Here is a 14,106-nt window from a genome sequence, read left to right as displayed (position 1 = left end):
AAATGGTTTGAAATGTTCCTACTCTGCATGGAGGTCAGCGCCTAACTGATCCTTTTATGTCAAACAAAGCTAATGGGTCTTTGCTTAACCAGAGCTTTCTGTCAAAGACAAAATCACTTGCATATCTGTACATGTGGATGTGATTCAACATGTCCAGTTCTCCAAATGCCAACGACAGTATTAAACACAGTATCATGAACATATCATACACTAGAAATGACCATTCATATTTTGTATAGATGTATAGGTAAAGGCCCTATTGCAGGGGTAGGCAACCCTGTTCCTGGAGTGCCRCAGGCACTTCATGTTTTTGCTTTAGCTGACCTGGAAGACAAGGTGTGTTGAATTTATGCAATCACTGAAGTGATCAATTAGGTCAGGTGTGGTGCCTTAGTTKGAACAAAAATCCTGCAGTACTCCAGGAACAGGGTTGCCTGCCCTATTGCATTGCGGTAATAGTTTGACTTGTGCAAATAGAACAGGGCATGCATACCATTAGTCCTCTATTCAATTGTCATTGCAAATCCCTATATGCATTGCAAATCCCTATATGAAGAAGCAGTGTAGTTGTCACAGATCAAAACTACCAAAGTGCTAGTGCTTATAGTCGGACAGTATTTTCAAAACTATGTGCCATGTGTATTAATAAATGCTCTTAAAATGTTTATTTTGTTTGTGCAAGAAAAGGACAGTAAACTTAATGAAAGTGTCTTGCTATAAAGTCATACTATCAGTGAGTGATACAGTATGTGTACTCTGGGATTTATAATGTGACGTTCGTGTAGCCTGCTCCATCGGTTGTCATGTGTGTTTACCGGTAATCATTTCAACTGGAAACTCAAGATGGTTGTATTTATACATGCTTATGTTTACTCTTTTTTCAGAATAAAGAAAATGCCAACAGTTCTGTGTCTATATTAGTGGAACATAAGATATGCACAGCCTTGCAGCTATAGATTCAAGACATTTTAAATATAACATGCAGGGGACACYCAGTGGTTTGTCAGATGTATGCCCATCCTGAAGTACATAACGTGAAGAAAGCAAGGCAATGATTTTTAGAGGATAGGTATCTTTTATAGAAGAAACCCTTCAGCTTGAAGGTGCTGGCATGAATGTACAGTGCGTTCGGAAAGTATTCATACCCCTTGACTTTTTCCACATTTTGTTACGTTACAGCCGTATTCTAAAATTGATTAAATTAATGTTTTCCCTCAATCTACACACAATACCTCATAATGACAAAGTTAAAAGTTATTTTTGCACTTTTTTTTATTTTTATCTTTTTTAAACATCTGATTTACTTAAGTATTCAGACCCTTTGCGATGAGACTCAATTGAGCTCATGTGCATCCTGTTTTCATTGATCATCCTTGATGTTTCTACAACTTGATTGGAGTCCACCTGTGGTATATTCAATTGATTTGACATTATTTGGAAAGGCACATCTACCTACAGTGCATTCGGAAAGTTTTCAGACCCCATGACTTATTCCACATTTTGTTACGTTACAGCCTAATACCCCATAATGACAGCAAAAACATGCTTTTAGACATTTTTGCAAATGTATAAAAAATATGAAATCATATTTACATACGTATTCAGACCCTTTACTCAGTACTTTGTTGAAGCACCTTTGGCAGCTATTGATTAGAGCCTCGTGTTCTTGGGTATGACGCTACAAGCTTGGCACCTGTATTTGGGGAGTTTGTCCCATTCTTCTCTRCAGATCCTCACAAGCTCTGTCAGGTTGGATGGGGAGCGTTGGATGTTYGATTGGATTCAAGTCCGGGCTCTGGCAGGGACACAAGGACATTCAGAGACTTGTCCCGAAGCCACTCCTGCGTTGTCTTGGCTGTGTGCGTAGGGTTGTTTTCCTGTTGGAAGGTGCGAAGGACCTCTCTGTACTTTGTTCCGTTCATCTTTCCCTCGATCCTGACTAGTCTCCCAGTCCCTGCCGCTGAAGAACATCCCCACAGCATGATGCTGCCACCATGCTTTACCGTGGGGATGGTGCCAGGTTTCCTCTAGACRTGAAGCTTGGCATTCAGGCCAAAGAGTTCAATATTGGTTTCATCAGACCAGAGAATCTTGTTTCTCATAGTTGGAGTCCTTTAGGTGTCTTTTGGCAAACTCCAACCGGGCTGTCATGTACCTTTTACTGAGGAGTGGCTTCCGACTGGCCACTCTACCATAAAGGCCTGATTGGTGGAGTGCAGCAGAGATACTTGTCCTTCTGGAAWGTAGAGACAAAGATTTGTATAACTAAACCAAGATAGACCACAATTTATCGTTTACAATGGGAACAAATGAGTCATAGTGGGCAGAGCCAAACACGGACTAGCGATATCCTATTGGCGMGTTCTAGTAAACATCTCCATATGTCTGTTAGGGAACGCCTAATCTAAAGTGCGCGTGTGCAGTAACTATATTCGTCTTTGCACTCTTAAACGGCGCGATTTTKAAAAACCTTTGCAAAGGGTAAAGTCTACAAAACTTAGTCCACTCTGTTCATAAAATATTCTAGTTTTGGGAACAGACGACTGTATTGAGATCAAATGTTTAATCGATGAGAAAATTTGCAGAATGTTGGYCAAAATCAATCTCGTTCCATCTTCTTCCACTGCCCGCCATATTTGGTAGTGAGTGGAAACGCCAACCGGATGCTTCACATTTATACTTCCAGTGAAATATCTGTCATTATTCTAGCTGTGGTAGAGAGGTCAATAACGGTATAATGCATTGAGCCTATTGAACTCGATCCGAAACAATATAATTGCCATGGAAACGCGTGGGGGAAAGGACCGTGGGTCGAGATCCTGGGTCGCCTCATTTCCCCCAGCAAAATTAGCCTACATTTAGGCTCTTGTTTATGTGTATTTCACACTGTTGAGGTCAAAATCGGAGTATGACGCTTGTATGGATGCCAAGTCAACCCYGATGTCGTTAACAATCGACTGCATTACAGTTAAAAACAGTATTGACTAGCACCACCGATTTCTGTATGCCAGTTAATACGAACGGAAGTTAGCCTTTATCAGTCACTTCTTCTAAACCTGAAAATGGATCACTTGTAAATGTTATACAGCCAAAAACAGTAAATCCAAATCGGACTTTAGTAACCACATTGTGAGCTATGTTATAATATAATCACAACAGATTTGAAGAATATTCACTTTGTTAGATGATATTTGTTGAATGTACCCCCATCTGGTCTGCGTTCCAATGATCMTTTACTTAATCTATTTTGCAACTTGTTGAACAGCAGCGTACTCCCTGTACTTTCTGCGTTCTGAATCTGATCCGCAATGACCTCACGAGCGCCATATTAAAACGCTTCTTCTTCCCCTTACATGTTATGGGGCAGCGCTATCCGGGATGCTTTGGACGTCCATACCCTAACCAAAAAATGTGTATAACTAAACCTACATCTCATTGTTATATCTCATTGTTAGAACCTTAATCCATACCCTAACCATAACATACTAACCTTAAAACCTATCTTTACCATTTTACATTTCAACTTCAATGTGGGCTATGGACGTCCCAAGGATCCCAGGTAGAATGGACCCACTACTTTTTTGTGTTGAACGCAGCCACCACTAGTCTGCCTCTTGCTCCAAGAGATTGACAGAGGACAACAACATGATGGAAATTGACTCACTCCAAGAGGCGTTTAAAGGTTTTTGGGTTTCTTATGAATAGCGTAATACTTAAAGAAAGTCAGACTTTTTGTTTGACTTTTTTCTATACTACAGTGGTTATATTGCCATAAGGTGTTGAATGTAGCTAACGTTAGCTAGCTATAAGCGTATGTTAGCTAGTCAGCTAATGCTAACATTCGGAAGAATAAGCAATGTTGCGTTAGCGTTTCCCCTTTAGCTTAAAGGTAGCTAGCTATYAATTCTCAAACCACCAGAGGTTTATATATTTATTTCTGGATTCAACAATTTAACTAGCTAGTTAGCCATGGTGCTGTTGACAACTCCATCGCACAGCTAACGTTAGMTTAGCTAGCTAACGTTAGCAAACTAATGAACTGATTAAGTTAGCTACCGGTAGTTAGCAATGATGTATACACCATTGGTAGTTAGCTACCATTTCCAGTTAGTTGGATTGTGAACTTTTCTATTGACTACGTTAGTTAGCTAACTAGCCAGTAAGACAATACTATGAAGGTAATTGTTGATGTTATGTAGCTAACTGGCAAGTTGTCCAGCGAGYTAGCTAACATGCTAGCTTGCAAGTTTGAGTTCACTTAACCTGGCCAATGCCAATGGCCACAATTAGCTAGCTCGCTGGGTAKGTCGCTATAAAGGTTTATGAGAACACAATTACATTTTCAGTTGGTGTCACTGTTAGTTAGCAAGCTAGCTAAGTCGATCGGCTCCATTTGGCATTTTCCTTTCTTGAGCTGGTGAGCTAAATGGCTGAACAAATCAAATCAAATGTATTTATATAGCCCTTTTTACATCAGCTGATATATCAAAGTGCTGTACAGAAACCCAGCCTAAAACCCCAAACAGCAAGCAATGCAGGTGTAGAAGCACGGTGGTTAGGAAAAACTCCTAGAAAGGCCAAAACCTAGGAAGCAACCAGGCTATTAGGGGTGGCCAGTCCTCTTCTGGCTGTGCTGGGTGGAGATTATAACAGAACATGACCAAGATGTTCAAATGTTCATAAATGACCAGCATGGTCAAATAATAGTAATCACAGTGAACAGGTCAGGGTTCCATAGCCGCAGGTAGAACAGTTGAAACTGGAGCAGCAGCACGGCCAGGTGGACTGGGGACAACAAGGAGTCATCATGCCAGGTAGTCCTGAGGCATGGTCCTAGGGCTCAGGTCCTCCGAGAGAGAGAATGAGAGAGAGCATACTTAAATTCACACAGGACACCGGATAAGACAGGAGAAATACTCCAGATATAACAGACTGACCCTAGCCCCCCGACACAAACTACTGCAGCATAAATAGCATGAACACACTGACAGTGTTGTAGTCACAAGTCATCATTAACATTAGCTAGTTAACGTCAATGGTTTCATAAGCAAGCCAATCTATCCAAAGTTCCCTGCTCTGTTGTGTTGTGCTAACTGACTTGATATCACTGTTCTCTTTAGACTTTGACAATAAAGGGAAGAAAGAAGTGGCACCGCTGCTCGACCAGTTTCTGTGTCATGTTGCGAAGACTGGAGAAACCATGTAAGGAATGTTCATATTGTCAAGCTTGTAGCTACAGATATCATGCATATGAGAGGATGAAGCATGCTCAGTGGGATAACTTCAACATCACTGGTTGAAATTATGTAAAAGGCATAGTCCTAGATCATGCCTAGTCTTCTCTTCTGCATGTGCTGTATTATTTTTGCTAAGAGATCTGTGCTCTGTCTTTCCAGTGTTCAGTGGTCTCAGTTTAAAAGCTATTTCCTCTTCAAACTGGAGAAGGTGATGGACGACTTCAATGCCTCAGSACCCGATCAAAGGGGGGTAGCCAATCCCAATGTGGACTCCATTCCATTTGAGGACATGAAGGAGAGGATACTGAAGATTGTGAATGGATACAATGGGTAGGTACCAGTATAACCTTTTAGAATCAACTGTTTTCTTGCGATCATGTCATGCCATCTAAAGAGTTAACGTTGCTGACTTTGTGGTGGTTGTACAAGGGCGCCATCTACTGGAGAGGCTTTCTAGATGTCACATGTACTGTAGTGCTCAAATTTMTTTTTTMTTTTTTTWACCTTTATTTAACTAGGCAAGTCAGTTAAGAACAAATTCTTATTTACAATGACGTCCTAGGAACAGTGGGTTAACTACCTTGTTCAGGGGCAGAAAGACAGATTTGTACCTTGTCAGCTCGGTGATTCGATCTGGCAACCTTTCTGTTACTGGCCCAATGCGCTAAACCCTGGCCCAGCGCGCTAACCCCTGGCCCAGCGCTCTAACCCCTGGCCCAGCGCGCTAACCCCTGGCCCAGCGCTCTAACCACTAGGCTACCTGCCGCCCCAATGGCAACCATATTGTAAACACGCATGTCATTATAGTTTATTTTATACCTATCTAATTTCACTTTTTTCTTGAGCTAGCCCTACCTCAGGTTTATTTGAGTAACCTCCTTACTTACTTCCCTCAGAATTCCGTTTACGATTCAGCGTTTGTGTGAGCTGCTTACAGAACCCAAGAGGAATTACACAGGGACAGAGAAATTCCTCAGAGGTGTTGAGAAGGTGAGTGGAGTGCCATGTCTGTTTAGGARCAGTTGTGCAGTGTTATACTAGATTAGATGTGTGTAGTCTCTATATGTTGTATAGTATTTATTTTTTGAAGTGTTTGTGTTGAAGGGTTTTTCTTCTTCCAGAATGTGATGGTGGTCAGCTGTGTGCATCCTACTTCAGAGTAAGTGTTGTTTTTGTCCTTATTGTTATACATTATATCAAGGAAACATTTTTACAAAGAGGTGATTCGTTGTATTTATACTGAACAAAAATATGAATGCAACATGCAACAATTTCAACGATTTTACTGAGTTACAGTTCATATAAGGAAATCAGTCAATTGAAATAAATTCATTAGGCCTTAATCTATGGATTTCACAACTGGAAGGGCCTGGGAGGGGATAGGAGGGCATAGGCCCACCCACCGGGGAACTGGCCCAGCCAATCAGAATGAGTTTCCCCACACAAAATGGCTTTATTACAGACAGAAATACTCTTCGGTTTCATCAGCTGTCCGGATGGCTGGTCTCAGATGATCCCACAGGTGAAGAAGCCGGATGTGGAGGTCCTGGGCTGGCGTGGTTACACGTGGTCTGCGGTTGTGAGGCCAGTTGGAAGTACTGCCAAATTCTCGAAAATGACATTGGAGGCAGCTTATGGTAGAGAAATGAACGTTAAATTATCTGGCAACAGCTCTGGTGGATATCCTGAAGTCAGCATGCCAGTTGCATGCTCCCCCAATTTAAGACATCTGTGACATTGTGTTGTGTGACAAAACTGCACATTTTAGTGGCCTTTTATTTTACCCAGCACAAGGTGCACCTGTGTAATGATCATGCTTTTTAATACGCTTCTTGATATGCCACACCTTTTAGGTGGATGGATTATCTTGGCAAAGGAGAAATGCTCACTAACAGGGATGTAAACATTTGAGAGAAATAAGCTTTTTGTGTGTATGGAACATTTCTGGGATCTTTTATTTCAGCTCATGAAATGTGGGATCAACACTTTACATGTTGCGTTTATATTTTTGTTCAGTATAGGTTATATGAAGTAAAATATTTTTTGAATTACTTTGTTTCTCTCTGTCATGAAGGAAAAACGGATGCAGTGGTGTGAATAGAATGAATGGTGTTATGTTGCCTGGGAACGCATCTGCTTTTACGGAGAGGTAAAGCTCAAATGACAGGTTCCTATTTTCTCACCCTAGTTTCCTCAGTGATAATTGCCTAAAGGTAAACCACTCACATTTCTGACACTTTTCTTACACTACATTTCTTTCACTCTTCCTCTATTTTCTTGCAGGAAAGTGAATGGCCCAGGGACCCCCAGGCCGCTGAACAGACCAAAGCTCTCTCTAGCGACAAACGGCCTACCGGACAGTACAGAAAACAAAGACCCTACCACAGAGCAGGGACATGACAAACCCTCCAGGTACTTCAGTTGCTACYCAACAGACCGTGTGATACTCAGTTCCTACTTTTTTCTTTTGATGAATTGAATGTGTGATGAATCTTCGCTCTCTCAGTGAGGTGTCGGCATCAGGTACCCAGGGGAGCTCTGTGAAGAACAAGCACCATGCCGACGAGGAAGAAGAGGATATGGAGGCTGAGCAACACGAGGTGAAGAGGCTCAAGTTCAGCAAAGAGGATGAGCAGGAGGGGGACACCCTCAGACACGGCCACAATGACAGTTTGTCGGAAGAGGCAGAGTCCATGGTCCAGGAGGAGGAGGAGGACGAGAAGAGAAGTGAGGCTCCCAGTACTGCTGGGACTTGTGAAGACCAAGGTAGGACTGGTTTTTCACTCTTTATTTTCGCCCATCATGCCGACATGCATTGCTGGTACAATCCTTTGTGGATATTAGTACGTGTATGAGCAGAACCAGGAGTTGCCTGAATTGGCAGAATTCTGAGGTGTTCATCGTAGGTTCAGCTTATCTGCTTGCCAGATCTACATCAACCCTTATGCAGTTAACATTAGTAACTCTATTTTTGTGTCCTTGCCTGTCCCACAGAGCCATCGAGCACACAGTTGGAGCCATCAGCAGGGCCCGGGGAGGACGACCAGGCAGAGAGGGAGGTTCCTTGTGGCTCCCAAGAGGAATGTAATGACATGGACCAGTCAGAACAGCAGGCCCCTGCTGGCGTCCTGGAGAGCCCTGAGACGCGGGACAGCGATGAGGGCAGTGACCCAGTCAGCAGCAGCAGTAGTGTCAGCAGCAGTTGCAGTGAGGAGAGTGGAGCCAGGGAAGAGAGAGCCTCTGCTCCCTCCAGCAGTACTTCTGAGCCACCTGCAGAGGGCGCCATGGAGAGCGGTAGCCTGGACACTGGGACCAGTGAGGAGCCCATGGAGCAGGACTAGGACCTCAGCATCCATCTGTTGACTATTTAGAACATCTGTCCTCAAGTCCAGCTTGAGTGTCACCGGTGAAGGGGATGCGCCATCCTGGTCCCCTAGATACTTTACGCCTTGTCTACATTTTGGGCACTCCTCAAAATGACCACCTGATGTGGGCATAAACATTTTTATTTTGAATCAAATATAAACTGGATTTTTTTTCTACATTATTTAGAGTTTTCATTTTAAGGCTTGTGGTCTCTAGAGGTCTTTGTTTCAGCCTTGATCAGTCTTTGGGGTTGCAGATGATGTTTGTTGTAGCTGTGCTGATAGGTCGGGGTGTTCGCTGGCTTTTTYCCCTCATCAGTTTAAGCATTTGTCAGGAAAAGTAAACCAGGCAGTTTTTTCCCTATAGCCAGTTTCTCTCTGTGGATTATCACCTCTGCCACACCAGAGTCGAGACAAAGCTATCGCCGCTAATTAACTTCCTCATTATTTATGCTGTCAGTTACTCACTCCGGCGATGAACTAGCTATAATCATTTCTGTTTCTGACTGAAGCACAAGCCTTAGCATCCAGCTCATACCACTGTTTTTACTCGTGCYGCCATCTTGGTTGTTGAAAAAATTTATATTTCCTTGTTTGTTGTTTTCCCCCCCATCAATTTTCCTCGTGAGTTGGGAGTATTGAAATAGATTTTCCATATGTGTCCTTATTCTCCTTTTTAAATGCATCTATTTTCTTTGCGATGATACACTACCGACCCAACTCAGAGTAATATAACATGCTACCTTTTACCTTAAAATGTAACATATCATTTTGGGTGCATTGAACCATCATTTATATGAACATTTCAACTGAATTACTTATTTTGGAAAATATGTTTTTTGACAGCCAGTTATTTCATTTCCAAAACCAGCTGTAAGTACAAAGATGACTTCTGCTTTGTATTGTGATGTCACCAAGTTGTTTGACTGACAGATATCCAGAGCATTTACTGGTTACCAGCTTTACACCTGTTTCTGCAGCTGTACTTTTTGATATGTAGAATTTTAAATTTCTGTAAAGTAGATTTTTGTAGATTGTGATACAGTATATGTTCACTGCCTTTGTGAAACCATATATAATTGTATAGTTTGTGTATGCTCTGAATGATTGGGCTTTCAATGCGGTATTCAGATAAAGCAATAAATGTAAAAAAAAAAAAATTGTGGTCATGCATTCTTTCTTGAGGCCTTCCATCTATTCCACTGAGCTGCTCTTAAAGGCTTTCGCATGTTCACCTTCCTGATGATCAGATCACCTCTTATGTAATGACGTCTTAACATCTCTGCRGACTTATTCTAATAAATGTGTTGTTGAAGACGTGAGCTTCTTAAGCTGGGTTTGCTATTATGTGGTCAAATGCTCAGTTCAGGGCGATCAGTAATCAACTGATTACCCTGTCAGATTTCTATGTCATGTTTGAACATGTAGTTCTGGTTGWACTACGAGTCCATATTGAGCTTATATGAAATCCCGCTACGCCCTCCCACGAATCATCAAAACAGGCGACGCGTCAATACAGGATCGAATCTTACTACACCTATTCTGATGCAGGGCTTGCAAACAGATTACAAAGGGAAACCCAGTGCCGCAAGCTTACCAGTCAAGATAAATGTCTTCTACGCTCGCTTCGAGGCCAGCAACACTGCACCATGAATGAGAGCACCAGCTGTTCCTGTGGTCACACTCTGTAGCCGATGTAAGACCTTTAAACATGTTAACATTAAGACAGATTACCAGGACACRAACTCAGAGCATGTGCTGACCAGCTGRTAGGTGTCTTCACTGACATTTTCAACCACTCCCTGACCCAATCTGTAATACCTACATGTTTCAAGCAGACCACCATAGTCTGCCCAAGAATGCCAAGGTATCCCGTCTACATGACTATCGCCCTGTAGCATTCACATCTGTAGCCATGAAATGCTTTGAAAGGCTGGTCATGGCTCACATAAACAGCATCATTCCAGACACCCTGGACCCACTCCAATTTGAATACCACCCCAATAGATCAAAACATTTCTCAATCTCTTGCACTGCCCTTTCCCACCTGGACAAGAGGACAATCTATGTGAGAATTCTATTCATTGACAACAGCTCAGCGTTCAACACCGTAGTGCACTCCAAGCTCACCTCTTCAACTGGATCCTGGACTTTCTGATGGGGCGCCCCCAGCTGGTGAGGGTAGGCAACAAAACATGCATCACACTGACCCTCAAAACGGGGGCTCCCTCAGGTGCATGCTTAGTCCTCTTCTGTACTCCCTGTTCACCCACGACTCCAACACCATCATTAAGTTTGCCAACAACACGACGTGGTAGGCCTGATCACCGACGACGATGAGACAGCCTTTAGGGAGAAGGTCAGAGACCTTGCAGTGTGGTGGAAGGACAACAACCTCTCTCTCAACGTCACCAACACAAATGAGCTGATCGTGGACTACAGGAAATGGAGGGCCGAGCAGGCCCCCATTCACATCAACAGAGCTGTACTGGAGCCGGTCAAGAGCTTCAAGTTCGTTGGTGTCCACATCACTAAGGATCTATCATGGTCCAAACACTCCAACACAGTCGTGAAGAAGGCATGTAAATGCCTCTTCCCATTCAGGAGGCTGAAAAGATTTGTCATGGTCCCTCAGATCCTCAAAAAGTTCTACAGCTGCACCATTGAGAGCACCTTAACTGGGTGCATCACCGCTTGGTATGGCAGCTGCTTGGCATCCAACCGCAAGGCACTACAGAGGGTAGTGCGTATGGAGCCGAGCTCCCTGACATCCAGGACCTCTATACCAGGCGGTGTCAGAGGAAGGCCCCAAAAAATGTCWTAGACTCCAGTCACATAAGTCATAGACAGTTCTCTCTGCTATTGCACGGCAAACGATACCGATGCACSAAGTCTGGAACAGACAGGCCCCTGAACCGCTTCTATCCCAAGCCATAAGACTGCTAAATAGTTAGTTAAATAACCAAATAGCTACCCGGACTATCTGCATTGACCCTTTTTGCACCAACATTTTTGACTCATCACATACACAGCTCCTACTGTTTATTATTTGTCACTTTATTCCTAGTTATATGTACATCGCTACCTCAATKACCTCGTACCCCTGCACATCGACTCCGTAYCCCGTGTATYTAGCCAAGTTATCATTTGTCATTGTGTWTTTATTATTACGTGTTTTACTTTTCTATTATTTCTATTATTTTCTTTCTCTCTGCAAGTAAGCATTTCACTGTTAGTCTACGCCTGTTGTTTATGGAACATTTGACAAATACTATTTTATTTGAATTGGCCTGAGCTCTTAAGATCTGAAGACTAATGTCTAGGCTTAGGCTYAAAGGGCTACTGCAGTCGTACATAGACAACCTGATACTTGCTCAGTTACTGTACATGATTTATGCTTTAAATCTGCAGTCAGTCTTTGAGGCCATGCACAAAATGGATGAGAATTGTTAGTAGGTTATATTTGTGATGGTTCACTGGTGCCTTGAGTTTGTAGACCTTGACCAAACAGTAATCCAATCTGAACATAGCCTATGTCTTTCTCCCATGAGAATAAAAGTAAACCAGGGGATCRTAGTCTGGGGTTGRMAGAGCCTTTGTTACAWCCCTGAGGCCCTCGTTTKTATWCTTTAATAATGACTGATTCTCGCAYGTCGTGTTTTTACAAAGGGGCAGCAAAGGTGTTTTTGTTGTTCGTCTTACAGCGTTCGACATGTCTGTCTCTTGGCTGCTGAAATTTACCCAAACTCTCTGAGGAAATAAAGAGTGGATTGTGTAAATCTGAGCAGCAGTGCTGTTCTGTGGGATGGGAAGCAGTGTTAAACTGTAGCCTTTGAAGAGGCATCTCCAGGGAAATAAATGCCAGGCCACCCGGGGAATAAAGAGGTTCTCGCAATCAAATGAGCTATCATTTGATACCTCTCCAGAAATTGTAGAGTTTATAATAGAGTGACACAACACTGGTGACTCATTTGGGCTTCTTCTTTTAAAAGTTTATTCTCTTTGTTCTAAAAGGAAGTTCATGCTCAGGATCTTGCACTGAAGCTGTTACTTGCAGTAGGCCTTCACCCCCGTCATTCGGGGCTACTTTGYGAAACTTAATTAAGTGCTGTGTTTTCTGTCTCAGTTAGGTTTACACACGTATGTTGCTGAGGGAGCCTCTCATTATTTCTCAGCTGTGTTTGAAAGCCTATCTGTAATATCAAGTGAGWATTGTTTGATCCCAGGGGACCTGGCTTCATTTCTTGGGGATAGAAGAAGGCTAAAGTAGGTAAATATCCAGGCTGCACATTGTCAGATCTGTATGTAGAGAAGCTTCATTATTCCCCTGACCCTCTGCCTCTCATAACATCACAAAGGCAACACATGGCACCRAGCCCAACAGCAAGCATTTCTTTAGGCTTGCCAAATTCAAGAAGTGTCGTAAACATTTTTATCATGGTTTCCTAAGAGGAACCTTGCACATGGTTTGTTTTGCGTTTTATGCATTTATAATTTTCCTTGTAAATTGGAGTTGATTATTATTGGCAMTTCTGTAGTCTAACTCAAACTGGGATGAAATGGAAATTGAGTAGCTCAATATTTGCTTTAATTAATTCATCACTAGCCAAGCGATGGTGCCAACTTTTACTCCTTTTCACTGGGCTCCAGCAAAACCCAAAGGAGTTCTGTGTGTCCTTTGAATCTGAAGCAAGCTTATGGTAGATGTGTGTGTGTGTGTGTGTGGGGGGGGGGTTATACAAATGTTTTAGATCTTTTTTTATGAATGCGACTCTAATGTAAGTGATCTTTGTTTTCCTATTTCCTGAAAATGAAAGAAAAAAGTTGGGTTCCCTCAAGGACATCAGATAACCTGCTTTAAGACCTCAATTCACATGAACAAAGCCTTACTGTAGCCTTGCTGTTCCAGTCTAGAACAGCCCTGCATAATATTTCACACTACAGTATCTATAGTTGAAGTCGGAAGTTTACATACACTTAGGTTGGAGCCATTAAAACTCATTTTTCAACCACAATTTCTTGTTAACAAACTGTAGTTTTTGCAAGTTGGTAGGACATCTACTTTGTGCGTGACACAAGTAATTTTTCGAACAATTGTTTACAGACAGATTATTTCACTTAGAATTCACTGTATCACAATTCTAGTGGGTCAGAAGTTTACATACACTAAGTTGACTGTGCCCTTAAACAGCTTGGAAAATTCCAGAAAATGATGTCATGGCTTTAGAAGCTTCTGATCATTTGAGTCAATTGGAGGTGTACCTGTGGATGTATTTCAAGGCCTGCATTCAAGTTCAGTGCCTCTTTGCTTGACATCATGGGAAAATCTAAAGAAATCAGCCAAGACCTCAGAAAAAAATTGTAGACCTCCACAAGTCTGGTTCATCCTTGGGAGCAATTTCCAAACTCCTGAAGGTACCACTTTCATATGTACAAACAATAGTACRCAAGTATACACACTATGGAACCACGCAGCCGTCATACCGCTCAGGAAGGAGACGCGT

General features: G+C 42.4%; 1 protein-coding gene across 1 annotated transcript; it reads left to right on the top strand.

Moving 5' to 3' along the window:
* The first annotated feature begins 3,572 nt into the window (after positions 1-3,572).
* LOC111969845 (serine/threonine-protein phosphatase 4 regulatory subunit 2-B) lies at positions 3,573-9,207 on the top strand. Its single transcript, XM_023996167.2, has 9 exons — positions 3,573-3,682; positions 5,121-5,202; positions 5,397-5,567; positions 6,134-6,227; positions 6,359-6,396; positions 7,312-7,386; positions 7,521-7,649; positions 7,744-8,003; positions 8,232-9,207. The coding sequence occupies exons 1-9, from the start codon at positions 3,646-3,648 to the stop codon at positions 8,576-8,578; spliced, it is 1,233 nt and encodes a 410-aa protein (XP_023851935.1). The 5' UTR covers positions 3,573-3,645; the 3' UTR covers positions 8,579-9,207.
* Positions 9,208-14,106: the final 4,899 nt, after the last annotated feature.

The sequence above is a fragment of the Salvelinus sp. IW2-2015 genome, linkage group LG11, assembly GCF_002910315.2.
Source record: "Salvelinus sp. IW2-2015 linkage group LG11, ASM291031v2, whole genome shotgun sequence".
Taxonomy (NCBI): Eukaryota; Metazoa; Chordata; class Actinopteri; order Salmoniformes; family Salmonidae; genus Salvelinus; species Salvelinus sp. IW2-2015.
The sequence above is the reverse complement of the archived record's forward strand: the minus strand, read 5'-3'. Positions and strand labels throughout refer to the sequence as shown.